Genomic DNA, 20943 nt, shown 5'->3' on the forward strand with positions numbered 1-20943 from the left:
GCACTGAAAGACAATGACAAATCACAGTGCCTTATTATTTCCATGAATTCAAAGACACATATGGTATAACATTTTACTCAGAATTGACATGCCAGTTAGTAAATATTGAACATCATCAACAGAGGTTCATACAAATCATGATAGAGATGTTGAAGAAAAGATTTTTAAAAAGAGTTTATTTATTTTTAGAGAGAGGGAGGTAAGGAAAGAGAGAGGGAGAGAAACATCAATGTGTGGTTGCCTCTTGCACACCCTCTACTGGGGACCTAGCCTGCAACCAAAGTGTATACCCTAGACTGGGAATTGAACCAGTGACCCTTTGGTTCTCAGGCTGGAGCTCAACCCACTGAGCCACACTGGCCAGGGCAAGATTTTTTTAAATTATGTTTTATTGATTATGCTTGACAGTTGCCCCAGTTTTCACCCTCTGCCTCCCTCCACACAGCACACCCTACTCCCTCAGACAATCCCTACACCATTGTTAATGTCCATGGGTCATGCTTAGGTTCTTTGGGCACTCTGTTTCCTTACTGTACTTTACATCCCCACGGCTATTCTGTAACTGCCTAGTTGCAATTCTTAATCTCCTCACTTCTTCACTCATTCCCCCATACCCCATTCCCATTTGTGAAAAATCAAATTGTTCTTCTTGTTTGCTTAATTTAGTTTTGGATTCAAGTGTTGATAGATACTTATTGACATTTTATTGTTCATAATTTTGATCCTCTTTTTCTTAAATAAGTCCCTCTAACATTTTATATAATAATGGTTTGGTGATGATGAATTCCTTTAGTTTTTTCTTGCCTGGGAAGATCATCTTCCTTTCCATTCTAAATGATTGCTTTGCTGGATAGAGCAATCTTGGCTGTAGATCTTCATGGAGTGGTTTTCATGACACTTCGTGATTATGATGTATGTTGGTGTAGGCTTCTTTGCCTCTGTTTTGTTTGGAACCCTCTGTGCTTCCTGGACTTGCATGTCTATTCCCTTGAACAAATTAGAGAAATTTTCTTTCATTACTTTTTCAAATACATTTTCCATATTTTGCTCTTCATCTTCTCCTTCTGACACCCTTATGATGCAAATGTTGTAATGCTTGAAGTTGTCCCAAAGGTGCTTATACTATCATCATTTTTTAATTCATTTTTCCTGTTCTCATCAGTTGTTTTTTGTTTCCTTATGTTCCAAATAATTGCTTTGATTGGCAGCTTCACCCAATCTACTGTCGTTTCCCTGTAAATTGTTCTTTATTTCAATTAATGTATTTTTGTTTCTAACTGGATCTCTTTATGCTGGTGGAGTCCTCACTAAGTTGCTTGAACATCCTTATAATCAGTGTTTTGAGCTCTGCATCTGATTGCTTTATCCCCATTTTGTTTAGTTCTTTTCCTGGAGTTTTAATCTGTTCTTCCATTTGTTCTCTCACAGCTTCCCTGTGTTTGTTTATATGTATTAGGTAGAGCTTCTATGAGTCCCTGCCTTGGTAATATGTCCTAATACAGTAGGTATCTGTTAGGGCCAATAGCAAGTCTTCCCCACCACCCAAGCTGGGTACTCCAGGTGTATCTTTCATGTAGACTGAGTACACTCTCCTCTTGTAATTGAGTCTTGATTGCTCTTGGCAGGTCAATGGGAGGGATTTATCCAGGCCAGTCAGCTGCAAGGTCTGTGACCACTGACTATCAACCACTGTCTTCTGTGGAGGATCAGTTTTGTGGGGGTAGGGTGGTGGTGCTTTCATGTTGACCAAAGCTGTCCACAGGGTGCAAAGGCTCTGGGGTTTCCCAAGTGGTACAAACCAAGGTCATCCTCCACATGTGTCTGACTGAGGCCACCTTGCCTGAGCTATAAAGCAATCTTAGATGGCTGCTACTTGTGCCGGGTGTGGAGATGCCCAGGTGAAGCCAAGCTATGAACATAGGCTAGTTGCTGCTGGCCCCAGGCCTGGGGCTGCTTAACAAGAGGTACATGGGGCTGAGTGCTTGCTGAAGCTATCTGTCACTTGTTTGAGAGGATCTAGGAAGTTGTGAAGCATGAACCAAGACCAGCTATTCATATGGAAAAGCAGCTTTAGTGGGCCTATGATTTGAGTGGGACCGAATTTCTAGGGATCTCCAGGGTAGTGCAAACAGTGTTAGCAAGGTTGATGGAGTCTCAGGTATGGTACCCCCTTGCTGGCTCTGGCTCTCTGTGGGGAGGGTTCAGAAAAGGGACAGTGGCTTCTGCCCACCTTTCTATGTGGGGAAAAGCCATCCCCCAGCTCTCGCTTTGATGCCAGAAATTTCATTTTCTCGCTGTATTCCACTAGTGCCTTTCAAGCTTCTACCCCATGCTGAAGCTTGGAGGGAATGAGTCTGAAACAGTCTGTGTATGGGTTCTTTAAGAAGAACTGCTTGGGACACCAGAGGTTTCTTTGCTGACTCAATACCCACTGGTTTCTGCAGCCAGAAGTTATGGGGACTTATATTCCTGTCACTGGAATTTGGGGCTGGAGAGCCTGGTGTGGGGTTGGGACTGCTTGCTCCTCAGATATCCCTCTTGAATTTTTATCCACCACACATGGATGTGGGACCAGCCCATCTGCCCCTTCTACCAGTCTGGATGGACGTGGTTTCTTTAGTTCCATAGTTTTGAGGGTTCCATTCAACTCAATTTCTGACAGTTCTGAGTGATGGTTGTTCTATACTTTAGTTGTAATTTTGATGTGATTGTGTGTTTACCTATGTTGCCATCTTGACCTGAAGTCCCCAAAGAAAATATGTAATAATGCAAACTGACTTAATAATGATGGGGACATTATTTTGATATTTCTCCAGACAACAGTAATGTTTCAGGTTATAGAACTCTCCTCCTGTGTTTATCTAGGCAACTTCATCTTTGTGCCTTTAGGGTTCTCATCAGTTCCCTAAAGATAATAATGCCTACATCATAGATTTGCATAAGGCTCTAATAAAATAGCATGTGTTACTGTTAGTAATCTTCACAGCTCCACATAAGGTTTAATTCTTATGATTGTTAAAGCCTTCCACAAAAGACAATATAATGAAATAGAAACAGAATAAAAGTTTACAGCTTAGTTTTGTTTTCTTTGCCATTCTCTAGCCACATGACTATGGTGGTATCAATTATCTTTTGTGATCTTCTCTAACTCAGATGATCAAATGAAGATATTTTGGAGACTTTTTTAACCTTAAATTCACTTTATATTTGTAATTTTTTATTACAGGTTAATTGCTGGGTGACAGAAAGACTTGTCGTTACCTATTATTGGTTGAATTATTCTAAAGGGATACTCAATAGGAAAAGACTGACAATTTTATGAATTGATTATGTTTTATTTTTGTTCTGCAGTGTAAATGCTGGCCTGGATTCCAACTGAAAGATGATGGTAAAACATGTGTAGACATTGATGAATGCTCTACAGGTTTTCCATGTAGCCAGCAATGCATTAATACATATGGGACCTACAAGTGCCTCTGTACAGATGGGTATGAAGTACAACCTGGTAACCCAAATGGCTGCAAATCACTTTCAGGTATGGATTTGAACTTGTCCACAGATTCAACTTCAGTTACATGTATGGATCCTGCATTTTCTAGCCATTTTTATTGAATTTATTCCTTCTTGCTATATCTTAGAAATCAACATTCTTCTCTACTTACCTTGATGTGGAAATCTGTCCTTCTGATTTTGTATATTGTCTATAAACTGCTCTGTTTGTAATAATATTGCATTATGGCCTTGTAAATTATTAAGTGTTTTTTGTTATGCTTTTAAAAAAGATTTTGATAATGCTCACAAGTAACAAGAACTATCACTAGTATTGCCTTGTGCTAAATCACAGGTTTTTAAGAGAGGCTTGGTCTAAACTGTTAAACAGCCTGTGGTGACAGTGTTCTAATAGTTTTCCTTATTCCCTATACACACACCCTCATACATGTGGAGAACAACTGATCAATGATAACAATGATAATAATGATAATAACAATAAATCAGCTGTATAAGAACATTTGAATTCTTCCAGTGATTCAGCAAATATTGAACTTCTGTTTGTTCCCAATAGTGTGATTGTTTGTAAATTAGAAAATTGAATAAAACATGACCCATAATTTAAAAAAATATTGTAATTTATTACAGAAAAGTATCACACATATTAAAATAGTACAAAGCAATATAAAATAATGACTATTAAAACAGGCAAAAAATGGTACATAAGGTATCTCTGCCCTCCTTGCTTTGCTTTCGAGGGTAATGAATCAAATATCACTGCCAGTTTCTTTTATAGATGCATGTTGCTAACATTTAACACATTAGATGTTTTCTTATCTGCTTTCATGAAATAAATGCCCAACATAGGAACATAAAAATTAGTTAAAGTTTGCACCTTATAAAAAATAACTACATTCAATTTTATTTTACTTTTCCTTAATTTTGGAATATTCATTCCTGAAATTGTGTGTTATTCGGAACCCATTGTTTTATTTGCCACATTATCTGCTTTTGGCAGTTCACTATTTGCTATATCATGCATTCAGTGACTTGGACAAGAATAAGAAGACATAAAATCTACAAACCAGTCAGTTTCCACTACTATAAACTTTTCATACAGCATTATACACAGGAGACAAATGCTAATGATTGCAGTTAGGGCCTTGTAATACCATATATCCATGCTGTGTTTACTTCGCATTAACAATAATAATTAGAAACAAATAATAGTTTTAATCTAAAACTATTATACTTCAGTGTTTCTGAAGCATAAAATTTCCTGAAAAAGAGGCTATAATTTTTCCAATTGTACTGAGATATAGTTGACATATAACATTTTGTAACATTTATTTGTACAATGATTTGATTTGCTACACTTACATATTTGCTATATGATTATCACCATAGTGTTAGTTAAAATCTCTATCACTTCATATAATTACCATTTCTTTTTATGGTGAGAACATTTGAGATTTACTTTCTTGGTAACTTTCAAGTTTATATTACTGTATTGTTTTCTATAATCACAACTTTGTGTATTAGTGGTCCAGAAATTATTCTTTTATAAATGGTACTTTGTACTCTTTTGTCAGCATCTCCCTATTTCCCCCACCCCTCAGACACTGGTGACCAGCACTCTACTCTCTGTTTCAGAGGGATATCATAGAGTATTTGATAAGCAATACTTTCAAATCATTTGTCAAAGCAATCATAAAATATTTGTCTTTCTTTATCTGACTTATTTCACTTAGCATGATGTCCTCAAAAACCATTTATGTTCTTGCAAAATGGCAGGGTTTATTCTTTCTCATGGCAGGGTTTTATTCTTTCTCATGGCTTAATGTTATATATAATAGTTATATATATATATATATATATATATATAGTTATAACTATAGGTATAGGTATATAGGTATATATATGCACACTATAGGTATATATATGTACACACCTATAGTTATATATATAACTATATATAGTTATATATGTGCATATATATAAAACTACATATATATGTATACATGTAGAGAGCTATGTGGGTATATATAGCTATATATATAATGTTATATATACGGTTATATATATATGAATATATATGGCCTATTTATTATCCATTTATTCATTGACAGACACTTAGGTTGTTTCCATATCTTTGCTATGGTCTATAATGCTGTAATAACCAGGAATGCAGATGTATCTTTGATACCCTATTTTTATTTCTTTTGGACATATACCAAAAAGTGAGATTGCTAGAACATATGGTAGTTCTATTTTTAACTTTTTGAGGAATCCCATGTTGTTTTCCACAGTGACTGCATCAATTTATATTTCTGCCAGCAATGCACAAGGGTTCTCTTTTCTTCACATCCTTGCTAATACTTGATATCTTCAGTCATTTTGATAGCCATTCTAACATTGTGGTTTTGATTTGCATTTCCTAATGACTAGAACTTTTGTGTGCCTTTTCATGTATCTTTGGCCATTTGTATGTCTTCTTTGAAATAAAATGTATACTCATTTCCTCTAATTTTTTACTGAAAATTTTGTAATTAAGTTTTAGGAGTTCTTTACATATTTTGGATTTGGATATTAACCCTTTATTGGACATAATGTACAAATATTTTCTCTTCTTCTATAGGATGCCATTTATTACATTAATTGTTTCTTTTGCTGTGCAGAAGGTTTTTTGGTTTGACCTAGTCCCATTTACTCGTTTTTGCCTTTATTACTTGTATGTTTAGTCTCATACCTAAATATTGTTACCAAGATGTCTATCAAGGAGTTATTTTTCCTACGTTTTCCTCTAAGAGTTTTATGGTTTAAATCCCTACACTTATGTTGTAAGGAATAGAAGTGCTTAAATAGTGATGTAGAATACAACTTATTGATTTCATATTTATAAATGTAGAACTATATTGACAGGGATGAATAGGTATCAACTTGAGAGCTGACTCTGTTGAATAGAGTTCTGAGTATCAGTTTAGTCTCAACTGAAAGACTGGGATGACGAGGGCACTGCCATCACTGATGGAAAGGAATGTCTACTAGGTGTGACATATGTTCCTAGTCCCTGACAAAGCATGCAGTATATGTTTATTATGAAATTAAATGATAAAGGAGGGAAGTAATAATTTTTAACATAAATTAAAAAGGACAAAATCTCTATAACAATTAGGGCTTTACAATATAATTTACATTAAATTACACAAAATGACTACCTTTTATTATTTTCATTTCTATTTTTCTGCTGACATTAAATTTGTTTACTGGACAACTAAGTATGTATATCAATTTATCTTAGTAACAGAGCTGTTTGAAAGAATTTGAACAAATTTTTATTGAATTGATCTAGAATGTCATCATATTGACTTCATTCTGACACAAAGTCAAATAAACATACTATACAAAACTTTCTGAATATCTTTTGCTTAAGAAATTGTTTTGTTTCTTAATAAACACTGATAAAGAAACCAATCTAAAGGTTTAGAGAATCTTCATATATATGGTGCATGATCAGGTTCTTATTATTATCTTTCCTAAATTCTAGGACAAATGAGACACTAAAACATTTTTGATAAACAATGAGAAGGAAATATAGACTATTAAAAGATTTAAAAAAAATAAGATTCATAAGGGAAGGTAAAATTAATAATCAAAGGCTATTGATCCTGTACTTTATAAATTATTTAGGAGAAGTCCTTAGAGACATGAAAAATGTACAGGTGGGCAATGAAACTCTTGGTTTACTCCAAAGTTATTCTGAGAACCTAAGGTAGGTTACTTGATTATCAAGAAAGGAATGTTTGATTGTATGAAAGTTTAACTATACTTTAAGTTTCTAAAATTCGGGTAGCTTATCCTTTTGTTAAAAGTTCATTAGAAAATCAGATTATAATAGCAGGTATTTCTAATAATTTCAAAAAATAGATAATTTAATATTCAAGGGAGTTGAGGGAAATAGAAAGTTGGCATTTATAATTATCTTGATTTTCTGTACTGTCTGGGTATTTGCTGACTTTTCATCTTATTATCAAGTGAAGTGCTTAGTGTGAATCTTTTACATATTAATCTACTAGAGGCACTGTATTTGAATTTATAATGCTTCAGGAGCAAAACAGAAACTAACCAGAGTTGAAAACCATGTACACAAAATGTCTAATATGTTTTTATCTTGGTACTTAGATGAAGAACCTTTTCTAATTCTTGCTGATCATCATGAGATAAGAAAAATTAGCACAGATGGTTCCAACTACACCCTTTTAAAACAGGTATGAGATTCCCACAATGATTTCATTATATTAATTGTGAGTGCTTCAGATTTGTATTAGAGCCACAGAAATATCTCACAATTAGAATTTATGAAACACTATTTGTAAATACATGTATGTATGTATGTATGTATATGAGATTACCAAATATTTTATTTTGCTTGAACTGTCCAAGTGATACTCTGAAATTGTCATATCACAAAGATAAAAGATGAAAGGTATCCTTAATGTAAAGGAAAGAGTAGCTAGAACAGAGAAAGCATAAAATTCTTTTTTAAGACACTTTGTGCACTAGCCAAATGTGATTTTCTCCCTTGTGTTTTTTTATTGTTCACACTATTACAGATGCCCCACACTTTGCTCCCCTCTACCCAGCCCCCACTGCAACTTGGCCTTCACTGCATTATTGTCTGTGTCCATGGGCTATGCATATATGCATGTTATTTGGCTAATCTTTTCCAGTCCCCCCATCCCCACCCCTCTGAGAATTGTCAGTCTGTTCCATGTATCTATGCCTCTGTGATTTAAAAATAAATACATTTTACAGAATTCAAGTTTCCAATCATAGAACTCAGAAATAAATAAAACAAGATTGATGATATCCAGCCTTTAAAATTTGGAATAAACACAGGAGCAAAAGTATGATTATCACTTAGTTAAATGTTATGAAGCACATATTTTCAGTCTTATCCTTTTTATTTCATAACCCATCCCAAGACCCAAGAGAACCTGGGCTTCTGTTTATATGTTTGAATTCTATTGTCACAGTCCATTTATATATGTTATTTGATATGAAAAGATATAATTTCCATGTTATGACAAAATGCAAAGCTATCACTTACTCACCTCAACTTTTTTCCCTTCTACTTTGCAGTGGATAGCATAAAATCAAATAATTAAAACTAGAATGACTACTATGTAGACTAGAGACATCACATGCAGTTAGTTATAGCATACAGAGTATGGTACAAATAATGTCCCCTTTTATTACTAACTCTTTTACAAAATCATACATGTGTAATTCTATAACATGAATATCACACTCAAGCACACTATATGACATTTTATGTGAAATATTCAAATTAAAACTATACATTATTACATCTATATTATTACCCTACCATCCACACTCAAGTAGGTCTTACTTCTGCTGGACCCTGTATTTTTAGTTGTCAGAAGCAATAGCTTCTTTGGAATTATTTAGTTTGTATCTGTTCTGCAACAAATTTCTCTTGGCCCCAAACTGAATAATAATGACATGCATATGTGAAAGCACCATCTAGAATAAGTATGCCAAAAATAAGGATTTTTCTTGTTGTTATATTTATGCCAGAATTAGGCATGGACAAAGAAAGCCATTCCTGTGTCAATTTTTCAGCAACACAAAAAAATACTTAATTAAAATTATTTTTCCACCACACTGATGGATTTCTTTATTGCTATTAGAATTTCATTCATTTTGGTTCGAGACTTAGTCTTATTCTAAGTGTGAACATTCATTAGCAAGTATAATATTGACTCTTTATAACAGAGTTGGAATTTTCCAGCTTTCCTGTAAGTTGCAAATTGGAAATAAAAATTTCATATGAAGATCCAGATTTCTAGCTACCCAGAAAAAAAGAAAAAGGAAAGTGTCTCAGTGCTGAGATCACATATCTGAATGGCCACAATCCAAACTGTTTAGCAGCTGCTGCTTTGATATAGAGCCCATGCTTTCTAAATCCTCAGAGACTCAAACTTGCCACGTGCTTGCCACATGCATCCCTCTTATTCACAGATGTCTCTTGCTCTTGAGTTTGGAGTAGCCACCAACGTCCACTGAACTACACAGCCTCGCTTTCTAATTCTAAGCCCTTAGGAGATTGAATAAAATATAAAATATTTTCATGTTTTCATAAAAACTAAACAGAAATTTATTCAATTATAAGAGTCAGGCTACTGTTTAAGAGATGAATATTTCTAGGGAAAAAGTTCAAAAGTATGTAAATAACTGCTTTAAATGGAAAAGTTTTGACTGGCCAGTCATTTTCTACATCATTTACCTTAATGGAATTATTTTTTCTATGCAGTCTAATTTTAAGCTTACAGCAAAAATACAAAATATTTAAAATTGTTATTCTCTTGAAGTAAATCTCTATGGCCTCTCTATACATTCCAAGTTAAGTGTACCATTCATTGATTTCCTTGTATAATCTCTGGAAAAGAGACGTGTTTATTTTTTTCATTACTATATTGTTTATTACTATACATGTATGCTTATTTATTTGACTTTAAATAATTCTAATTAATTATTTTTTATTGACTGATTTGAGAGAGAGAGAGAGACTAATATCGATTTTGTTGTTCCACTTATTATGCATCCATTGGTTGATTCTTGTATGTGCTCTGACTGAGAATCAAACCCAGCCTTATCAGGCTTATCAGGAAAACACGTTAAGCAACTGAGCTGCCTGACCATGGACCATGGCCAAATTTATTTTTAAATTAAACTGGTTGGGTTACATTGGTTAATTAAAACACATATGTTTCCAGTATACAATTATATGATATGAGACCTGTGTATTGCTTTGAGTGCCCACAGCCCCAAATCAAATATTCTTTCATCAACATGGACTTGACCCACTTTACTCTTTACTACCCCTCCACCACTTTCCCTCTGTAACCATCACACTGTTGTCTGTGTCTATGAGTTTTTGTTTGTTTTTCTTGTTTGTTCATTTGTTACTTTTAGTTTTATATTCCATATATGAGTGAAATCATATGGTTCATGCCTTTTTCTGACTTATCCCACTTAGCATGGTATTCTCAAATCTATCAATGTTGTCACATGTGTGTGTGTTTTCAGCATTCTCTTTTTCAGACTGTGCTGTCTTAGAAAGTTCTCTCTTTAAGATGTTCATAGCAGCACAATTTACAATAGCTAGATGCTGGAAGCAACCAAGATGCCCATCAGTAAATGAATGGATCAGAAAACTATGGTACATTTACACAATGGAATTCTATGCAGCAGAAAGAAAGAAGGAGCTCCTACCCTTTGCAACAGTGTGGATGGAGCTGGAAAACATTATGCTTAGCGAAACAAGCCAGTCAGTGAAAGACAAATACCATATAATCTCACCTTTAACAGGAACCTAAATAACAAAACAAAGAAACAAGCAAAATATAACCAAAGTCACTGAAATAGAGGACAGGCTGACAGTGACCGGAGGGGAGAGAAGAGGGAATTTAAGGGGACAGTGGGAAGGGTTCACAGGAACAAACTTAAAGGACACATGGTCATAAGCTAAGGGGAGGGTGGTAATGGGAGGGAAGTGGGGAGGGTGGGAGGGGGGACTGGATTGGGAGTAAAAAGGAGAAAACTGTATATGAACAATGATTAAAATAAAAAAAAAAAGAAAAGAAAAAAAAAAGATCCTATCCAAAAGCACAGCTGAACCACAAATGTAACTAATGTAGCAACACTTCATGGAAAGAACCATAACAGAATTTCAACAGCACTCCTTGCTTTCATTTTCCAACTCCGTGGCTTAGGACATTTCTTTTGATATCTTTGTTGTCGTTTATAGCTAATATGTTATCAAAGATTGTTCTTAATGGAGCAAAATGATTCTTTTCCTCTATGCATCATTTAAGTCTGTTTTATATAACCAAACCACTTTTGGGTAGCACTTTTTTCCTGGTGGAATAATTTTAAAATACTGCCAGTCACCAGTACCTAAGTGAGGATGAATTTCAGATCACTTTCTTAGTGTAGTGTTTACAAAACTAAAGAGGGAATGAGGAAGACAAGGAAGCTCATGAGGACTCTGAACACCTATGGTTTTGGAAATCATCTGTTAATGGTGACCACTGAGTAAGGAAATAGAAACCTAAAAACTAAAGGTAAGTCTTACTGCCAGTTTTGAGTGCAGACAGTTTGAAATAGATCATTTTTGTCAGGGACCATGTTTTTAACCATAACTCTGTCATCACATTGTAAAAATACAGGGTCCAGCTCAAATAATGACCCTTTTTGCTACAAACTTTTATTACAAAATCATAAGCATATAATTCTACAACATAACAATATCACACTCAAGCACATCATATAATATTTTAGGTGAAATGTTCAAATTAAAACTATAAATCATTACAGCCATATTATTACCCCACCAACCACACCCAAGCAGGCCTTACTTCTATAGGACCCTGTATTTAAGTTTTAGGCAATAGAAATTTTGTATAATTACACAAAATGAGGTAGAAAACAAAAGTAATTATCTCTCCACATTTTCTCTCAGTCAAAATAAATGAAAAGACAGCAACACCGTTGCCTTAAATATTTGGGAATGTTTTGTATAGGTAACCAGGAAGAAAGATTTACCTTAACGTTTTAAGTTTTATTCTCCGTTATCATCAGTAACATTCTCAAGAAGTTTTGTAGCCTAAAATTATAAAAACAGGTAGAATGTTTTTAACTTCTATAGTTTAAAACATAGTTATTGTTGGGGCAGCTATAAATTAAATTCTTATACTACATTTAGAAGATGTACTTTAATAACATGGATTATAGAGTAAAAATTAATCAAGTAGTTGTCCAATAGGTTATCAGTTCAATACTAACAGTGCCTTTTATTCCAGTAAAATTATACAGAGAAACAAAACACAATTTGCTAAATTAATCATTTGAACTAAAGGGTATATATATATTCAGCTACAGAAATGAAAGAAGCAAACGGATTGTGATGAAACCCATTTTCAGCCATGAAACCAGTGAGATGAGTCATTTTTAGACATTATTTTGACCACACCCATCCCTATTTCAATGCCCCTTGCTTATGATTCTACAAAGAGAGCTTTGCAATGTTTTCTGTATGAATTAATGGTAAACTGTAGAAAATGACAGGTTTGGTTAAATATATGGTATATGTAAGAATTCAGAGTTTCAATTTCTCTTTTTGCAGCTTTAATTTATTAGAGTGGATATGCTAAATTTGGAATTGGATTTGTATTATAGAAATTGATTATTGTAAAGAAAGGGGAATAATTTTGCTATAACTGGGGATCATGGGTAATTTCTGCTAAAGTTGTAGACAAGTTTAAACCCTGGCTGGTGTAGCTCAGTAAATTGAGTGCAGCCTATGAACCAAAGGGTTGCCAGTTTGATTCCCAGTCAGGGCACTTGCCTGGGTTGTGGGCCAGGTCCCCAGTAGCAACCACATGAGAAACAACCACACATTGATAATTTTCTCCCTCTCTTTTTCCCTCTGTTCCCTTGTCCCCAAAAATAAATAAATAAAAAGTTATAGATGAGTTTCTTTCTGCCTTTTCTCTATAAATCTCCAATTTATCTCTCTCCATGTGAATTGCAAGCCCATCACAGAAACTTAACTCATTTATTCTATCTGGTAAAAAAAAAAGCAACATTTGAATGCAAAAAAAAATCTTGTATACTACTATTGTAATGAATTTCTTAAATTTTCTATAGACCTTGAAATATGTTCAATATATACTTTAGAACCTCGATTGACTCTGCCAAGGTAACTTTCTAGATGTGTACACTTAAGTGCATTTAATTAAGGAGTCCTCCAGTTTTTAGCTTGTGAATATTTATTTTTAGTGAATCTTTTGAAATTGTGACTGGATATTAATTGAAGGGTTTTTTAACATTTATAGTCACTATTTTGATTGGTAATTTCAATAAGAAGTATATTTGCATTTATTTATCTGGTCATATGAGGAATTTACAGAGTCATGTTTACTTCCTTGTGTCTCTTGCTTATGACCAATGGCATGCAATTCTGTGGTGTTAGCCTATTTCTGGTTGTCTTTACCATCCAGAGCTGAAGAAAAGGAGATTGCTCATGCTAAGCCAAATAGAAACATATGATATGAACCTATTTTAACCCCATCACTACTAGAATATAGTCCTGTTAAGAGAAGAAAAAATCAGTATTTGCCAGAACCTTCTCTAAATTGCTTCTATACATAGGCTAACCTTACTCTTGGAGATAGTTGGAAAGGCATAAAACCTGAACAGCAATAATTTACCCTTGGCCTAACTTTCACAAAGCACTGTGTAAATCTAAAGCAGCATTATTATTATTATTATTACATTCTAAATTTTGAGAATGCATATGGAAACAAGTCCCATATAGTAAACACCATCCTTCTTATCCCTCCTTCCTCAAACCAAAGGAAAGCAAATGAGAGACCCTGTCTCCCTAAAGATGTTAATTCTTAACTATAGGACCAAAACTACTAATAAATGACTCCTAAAACAACTTAACTACAACTTTAGGGTGAATATTGATATAAGCAAGCTTACATCAGATATAAAGATATAGCAAAAATATTTTGGGGCTTTGCCAAGTGTCTGCCACATCAAGTTAATTTTGAATCCATACAAATTTACATATTAATAAACTATTCACGCCTTAAAATGAGTTAGCACAACTGAAATTCTATTCCAAGCTTTATTAATCCATTGGGGTAGTAAATCTATAAGCCCTAAGAATAGCTCAGAATTAAACTAATCCCTCAGCAATCATCTGAACAATCCAACATCTAAGAAGATTGCCAGATACTTTTGTACAACACTCAGACAAAATCAGTCAAGTAACAGAATTCCTAAACCAAAGAGCTGTAATACTCAGAAACCAGTCAGCTGAATTCATGTTCATTTTTGTTACCTGCTAAAAAATACATAACCATTCTGAAGTGAGGCTTTTCCTCATATTTCTACCATGTGGAATAAAAAGATATTGACTTTCCGGTTCCTTTTTGGTCAAATGCTCTCCTAAGGTTATAATTTTTAAATTCTAATGTGGCTCTGTATTACCTAAGGGGCCACTGGAAGAATGAAAGATTTTTTTTTAAAAAAGCCTATTTATCTTGTTGAAACAAAAGGTTTAAAGGAAAAATAAAATTTCTAAACCATTTTTTCTGATTTTAATCATATGGCTCTCTAGGGATCATCATAAATCATCAGAGATTTTTCCAATTAAGACATGTGATCTTTTCTGGTTACTCTACAGAACAGATAACAATGGCATCAAATTTATATTTAATATTAACCTAAAATGAGACTAGTTTACTTTACCTCTCCCAAAGCTAGGGTTTTTATATGTTTATTCCTCTCATTTGCTATATACTTAAAGCATTAACTATAAACATTACTAAATTGTTGTCACCTGATTAGAAAATATTTTCAAATAAATTATTCAACATCTTAAGTATACGGTGGAGGAAGAATGTAAACATCTGATGCCTTTTAAAAAGATGTGATCTCAAATTCTATTTATTGTAATAAATATTATATACAAAGTGAGATACTGACTCTTATAAACTCCTAAAGTATTTAAAAATAATTTCTGTTAACTATTATTCAGACCAATTCTTTTTATTTTCAGGGGTTAAACAATGTTATCGCTATAGACTTTGATTACAGAGAAGAATTTATCTATTGGATTGATTCCAGCCGACCCAATGGCAGCCGCATAAATAGAATGTATTTAAATGGTAGCGATATTAAGGTAAGTGATATTCCAATGATGGGATTATTAGATATTTTATTAGTGTGGTTGAATTAAATAGTAAATGTTATTTGATAGTAATGGTACAACTCAGAATGTATTAGGTTGGTTTGAATTTCACATTTTATAATGTAAATTAATACATATTTTAAATATGAAGTATTAACTGTCATCCTTATATATCATTATAATGTTTTTTGAAATAAGGTAAAAATCAAATTGAGTAGGTAACATGTGGATCCTTATTCACACCCCTAGACTATGTGAGAGATGCTTTCAACTTGAATGAGTGCCTCAGACTCAATTGTTAATTTGTGTAAGAGAAAAAGCTGAGTCTGAGAATTTGTCATTGAAAAAATTAATTATTAAATTATAGATTAAAATCATAGCACTATTAAATTAATATAATATAAATGGAAGCAATTGAATGTATTTATAAAATATTATGAATGTTCTGATTAAACAGTATCAGAATTAAAGACATGTCACTTTCTAGATATGAGATCTTGGCACCATTTCTGTGTTATCTGAAGTTTCAAAATAAAATTATCTGCACTGTCTACATACAGAAAAAAATTATTATGAAGAAGTTTAAATTCAAGTAGTTAATCCTATTAATTGCTTAAACTCTTTCTAGCCATTAATTCTATCATACAGCCATTTTTGTTAGAAGCGAACAATATTGAAAATATTAATTATCTTGAAATGTGTATATACAATGCCAAAACCACCAGTAGGTTGGGTTCTGATAATGCAGAACAACTGAACTTAGTGATGTTTAATATGAAATATCAGGATATGATATAGAACAACAAGGTACATATTTTTTGTTATATTGTTCAGTTCTTTGGCAATTCATATAAAAACTGCAAAAGTTACATTACTCAAACTTGATCATATATTACTAAAAGACATTTAAATTTTTGGTTATCTTTATGTTTTTGAGGATGCTTTAATATTTTTAAGGACATTAATTCCCTACTGCCTTGCCAATACTGATTCATTATTACTTTAAAATATGTCATAACATAGGGTTATAGAATATATCTTTCTTCCTTTGGGATTACTAATTCACTGATTTTCATTAAAATTGTCAAACATGACAATTTTCAAACATGACAATTTTCCAAATTTAATTTGGGAGAAGAAAAGATGTTGTGCAATTCAGTATAGCAGATTAACATTAATTGCTGAAAATGTTCATGTTGTCCCTTTATGTATATCCTTACTATTTACAGTTTGAGGGGGAGATAACTATAAAATTCTATTAGTATTTTTTGTCTCTAGCCACATTATTATTATCTTCTATACAGCCCCAAGTTTCAGTTACTTTTTTCATACAGTTCTCTAAGCACTGAGAACTCAGAAATAGCAGTCATATAGATCAAGACATTTGAATTAATTTATATGTATAACATTTGTACATAAAAAACCTATATCCTTATTGTAGTTGATATTGGCATGAGTTAGAATTGAGCGCATAGTTGCATGAGAATATTTTTATTTCCTTTTCGTTAGGTTAGATTCTCACTTGTATGTTTTTCTATCCTGTAGTTGATCATTTAGGGCAAATGCAGTTTGGGGAGTGGTAAATGCTATTGATATGTCCCCTAGAACCTGTTAAAGATGAATGTTAGTAATTCTTGGTGTGTGTATGTGCATGTGTGTGTGTGTTTATGTGTAACAGAATTTTTGCTCCTCATTTTGAAAGGACAGGTAAACTAAAACGGAAGTGGTATCAGTAACTATGTAGCTGTCAGACACCTGTTTTCAGATGAGGGTGTTTTTTCCTTAAACCCGTATGTAATTTCTAGGCGCCTGAGTACCTGTTAAGTAATTTCTCAGCAACAAGTAAGTGATTTTATTAGAGTAAATCTTCTATGTTTTATGCTTCTCTAAATTTCATTTTTAACATTTAAATAGAATTCTATATCTCTGCAAAAAGCAAGAATCAATTGCTCAGTTTTTATGCTAGGCATTTACACTGTTAACTTTTTAAATTCTTATTTTGCCAGGTAGTGCATAACACAGCTGTCCCCAATGCACTGGCTGTTGATTGGATTGGAAAAAACCTCTATTGGTCTGACACAGAAAAAAGGATCATTGAAGTATCCAAACTCAGTGGCTTATACCCTACTATACTTGTTAGCAAAAAGCTGAAATTTCCCAGGGACCTGTCTTTAGATCCTCAAGCTGGGTTTGTAACAAAAATTGAAAATTTTTAATTAAGAATTAAGACTGTGGATTACAATACATTCAATGTGGTAAATATTGTTCTGTAGGTTTTAACATAGAATCCAATGTAAAGTATAAATGTGCAGAATTTTCTTTTGAGAAATCAGAAATAACAGTGTGATTATCACAATAAAATAAAATATCTAAATGATGGAATTTTGAAGCAAACATATTTTAAAGTTTTAAACAAAACTCTAATCAATAAATGTGTTGTGGAAATAGATAAACATACAGATTTCTTTAATTTTCATGCTTTTAAATCTTGGAGAAAAGGCAGATAAAGAACAAATCCTGGATCACATTTTGCATGTATGTGAATGTCACATTTGTGACTGATATGATTTCTGCCACACTTTAGAACAGGAGATGTAAGTAGTATCCATGGATAGTAAATAATAAGGTACTTTATGCATACATTCAAAATAAATAGAGTAGGAATATCAGGAAAGATTCATATTGAAGCTGTGTTTTATTTGCATTTCATTGTAAGAATAGTGAACAAGTCATTGCAAGGGTGAAGGACAGTAGTCTGGAGAACTCAGATGAGGATTGAACAGGCATTCACGTGTCAAAGTTGCTGGTGTATGTTTGCTGAAGTTCTGTAGATTATGGCCATTTACTTTCAATTACGTTGTTTTGAGAAGGCATATCTCTCCACTGTGTTTTGCACTGTAATTTGGAGTGATTACATAGTCCAAAATGATCTCTGTAGAGGTTCAACCTATACCACCCTTATTAAAACAACAAATTCAGAGAAAAATGATGTTTTAAAATAGGATGCAATTACAATAGCAAGGATTACAATAACTATAGTGCTTTAAATTTTCTACTGTCTAAATTAATTTTAAATATGTTTCAACAAATCACTGCTTTTAGCATACTATATGCAACAATTAGAATTTGCTTCTTGCTAATATATTGACTCTTATTTTGGCCCCTTATAGTTTTAATTTGCATAGTAATCATGTTGTAGTATATATTACAGCTTAATTTTAAAAATTAATTTGGTAAAAGCAGTACCTACTAGAGAAGACTTGTACTGTAAGTATTATTCTGTTTCCATGATAATGTACATTTTAACTTCTCATTAAACATAACTGTTTTTTAGCTCTTAAATATTTTCTTTATCATAGCAACAGAAGTTTTGAGTCAATCCAATTTAAATAAAAGTCACAAGAGAGTCTGTTTTCTCCATGAATTTCAAGATATAATGTCCAGATGTACTAAATTTGGTTACCATCATCATTTATTTATAAGGATGTAAATAATTTAATTTCTTTTGTATTTTATCATAAGATATTTACTTTACTATGTTCAAACCATTGTCCTTTTCTTCAAAGTCAAGATATCTAGGTTAGCTTCTCATTTTATATTATTCAAGATGCTTCATTTTCTAAATGAAAGAAACATTACCTGTTGATATTAGTAATAGTCTTGTAGCATATCCTAGTTGAAAGTGAAAGCCACATCCTAGCCTAGTGAACAGAACAAAATCCAGCTTTAAGTTTTACATCTCCAAGTTACCAGTTATTACCTCATAAACTGAAAGTAGTGATAAATTATCATCAATATCAAACCAACCATCACAATTGTCAATTAAAAAATTAAACTTTAAATGCTTATAGATGTTATAAAAGATTCCATTGATTTTCTTTTTTGATAATATTTGGATTATGATATAGATATGTCATATTATATCTAAAGAAACAGGTAAAATAGGGACTTTTTATGAAATAGTAAAAGCCACCTAATCTAACAGATAAAACTTAATGACACTTATTTGTTCATGCTTTATTCCTGCTCTTCACAGTGAGATATAGGGCAACCAGGTTTTTAGCTTTTATGAGTGAGCTTCAGGGTAAAAAATAATGCTGTAACTGTTCCAAATATTGTGCAATATTGCTTCAAAAATAGCAGTTTAAATTATAAGATTATTTAATAAAAATGCAATTGAATCTTTCCACATCAGATTATCATTGTTATTTGCATATATTTTAAAAAATGCAAATACTACTGACCTCTGTTTCCTTGAGAAGTGTGATTCCTTCCTGATATTTAGTGAAGGATATAGAGCAAGGATTTGTTTAATGGAGGATAAAGATTGTTAGACTAGTGTAACGAAGCACTAAACATTTACGAAACAGCTCAGTGGTCTTTTGTATCATTTAGTAATGGTATGCCAATTGTCACAATACCAATTTGGATATGGTGGTTATTGAAAGTGTACAAGAAGATACAAGTAGACTGATCATCTTCTGGGTTGCTATATTTAAATACAGGTGAAATTCAATTATTCTAATTATGTTATTATCTGACTTATTTTGGGACTCAGTGTTTTTAATTTATCATAATTTTTGTGGTAATAGAAATTATATTCTGTACATTTTTTAAATCTTCACATAAGTATATATTTTTAAAAATCTCCACCTGAGTATAATTTTTATCATTGATTTGAGAGAGAAAGAGAGAGAGAGGGAGAGAGTGAGAGAGAGAGAAATCTATTGGGGTTGCCATCCACACGTGCCCCAATGGGGATCAAACCAACAACTTTTGGTGTACCAGGCTGAGTTGCTGAGCATAATAACTTCATCTTTCTGTATGATTAAAATTTCAGTTCAGGTTATCATAATAACAAAATACCATCATAATAGACAATAAAGTAAATGTGTGATATTTCTACTTAGCAGAAGTAAATTTATTTACTCATGCATTTATTCAACTCATATTTCCTTAGCATTTAGTGTATATCTGTCACTGCTCTAGTGTTCTAGGTAGGAGCAGTAAAGATAAAAGGCATAGTTCCTGAATCTCAGATTATTTCACCTTCCAGTAAGTACACAATAAGTAAATAATAATAATTTAATACAATTAACTCATAAGGTAGAAAAAACAAAAAAAAGTTAATAGTTCAACTAGGATCAGAGAAAACTTTACATATAAGGTGGGTAGAGTAAGAATTAGCCAGGTAATGAGGTGCACTCACAGCAGGAGGTATTTAAGGCAAAAAGAACATGCGCTCTGGGAAAGCAAAGACACATACAAGAGCATGGCACATTGGGAAGAATTCATATGGTTGAAACAAAATAATTGGGGAACTTTTATACCAGTTCACTTTACAGAGTAAAAAAAAGCTAAAAATATATCAAAGCAAAACATAACACAACAACAACAAAAAGAAAACAGACCAAAACAAACAAAAAAAACCCACACCTTACGAGGCTTCTGAGTTGGGCAAACAGGTAAATAGAAAATTAATTTTCTCAGAATATAAGGAATACAGAAAAAAGGAGCAGATATAAGAAGGAAAATCATCAGTTTACAGACCTATTGAGATTAGAAGTTCTGATGTAATGATGGTGATGAAGATAACTACTACATCTATAGCATTTTGTGAATTAGAAAACTCTCTCTAAATTTTATACTTGATGTTCTTTTAC

At 32.8% G+C, this 20943-nt stretch overlaps 1 protein-coding gene across 1 annotated transcript in view; it reads left to right on the top strand.

The window, feature by feature from the left end:
* LRP1B (LDL receptor related protein 1B) overlaps window positions 1-20943 on the top strand; it is a 1792671-nt gene that overhangs the window by 1525759 nt on the left and 245969 nt on the right. The window contains exons 56-59 of the mRNA XM_036023545.1: window positions 3352-3535; window positions 7672-7757; window positions 15149-15271; window positions 17287-17468. Of these exons, the coding sequence (XP_035879438.1) occupies window positions 3352-3535; window positions 7672-7757; window positions 15149-15271; window positions 17287-17468 (575 nt within the window). The remainder of the gene's footprint in view (window positions 1-3351; window positions 3536-7671; window positions 7758-15148; window positions 15272-17286; window positions 17469-20943) is intronic.

Source organism: Phyllostomus discolor, chromosome 4, assembly GCF_004126475.2.
Source record: "Phyllostomus discolor isolate MPI-MPIP mPhyDis1 chromosome 4, mPhyDis1.pri.v3, whole genome shotgun sequence".
NCBI classification, from domain to species: Eukaryota; Metazoa; Chordata; class Mammalia; order Chiroptera; family Phyllostomidae; genus Phyllostomus; species Phyllostomus discolor.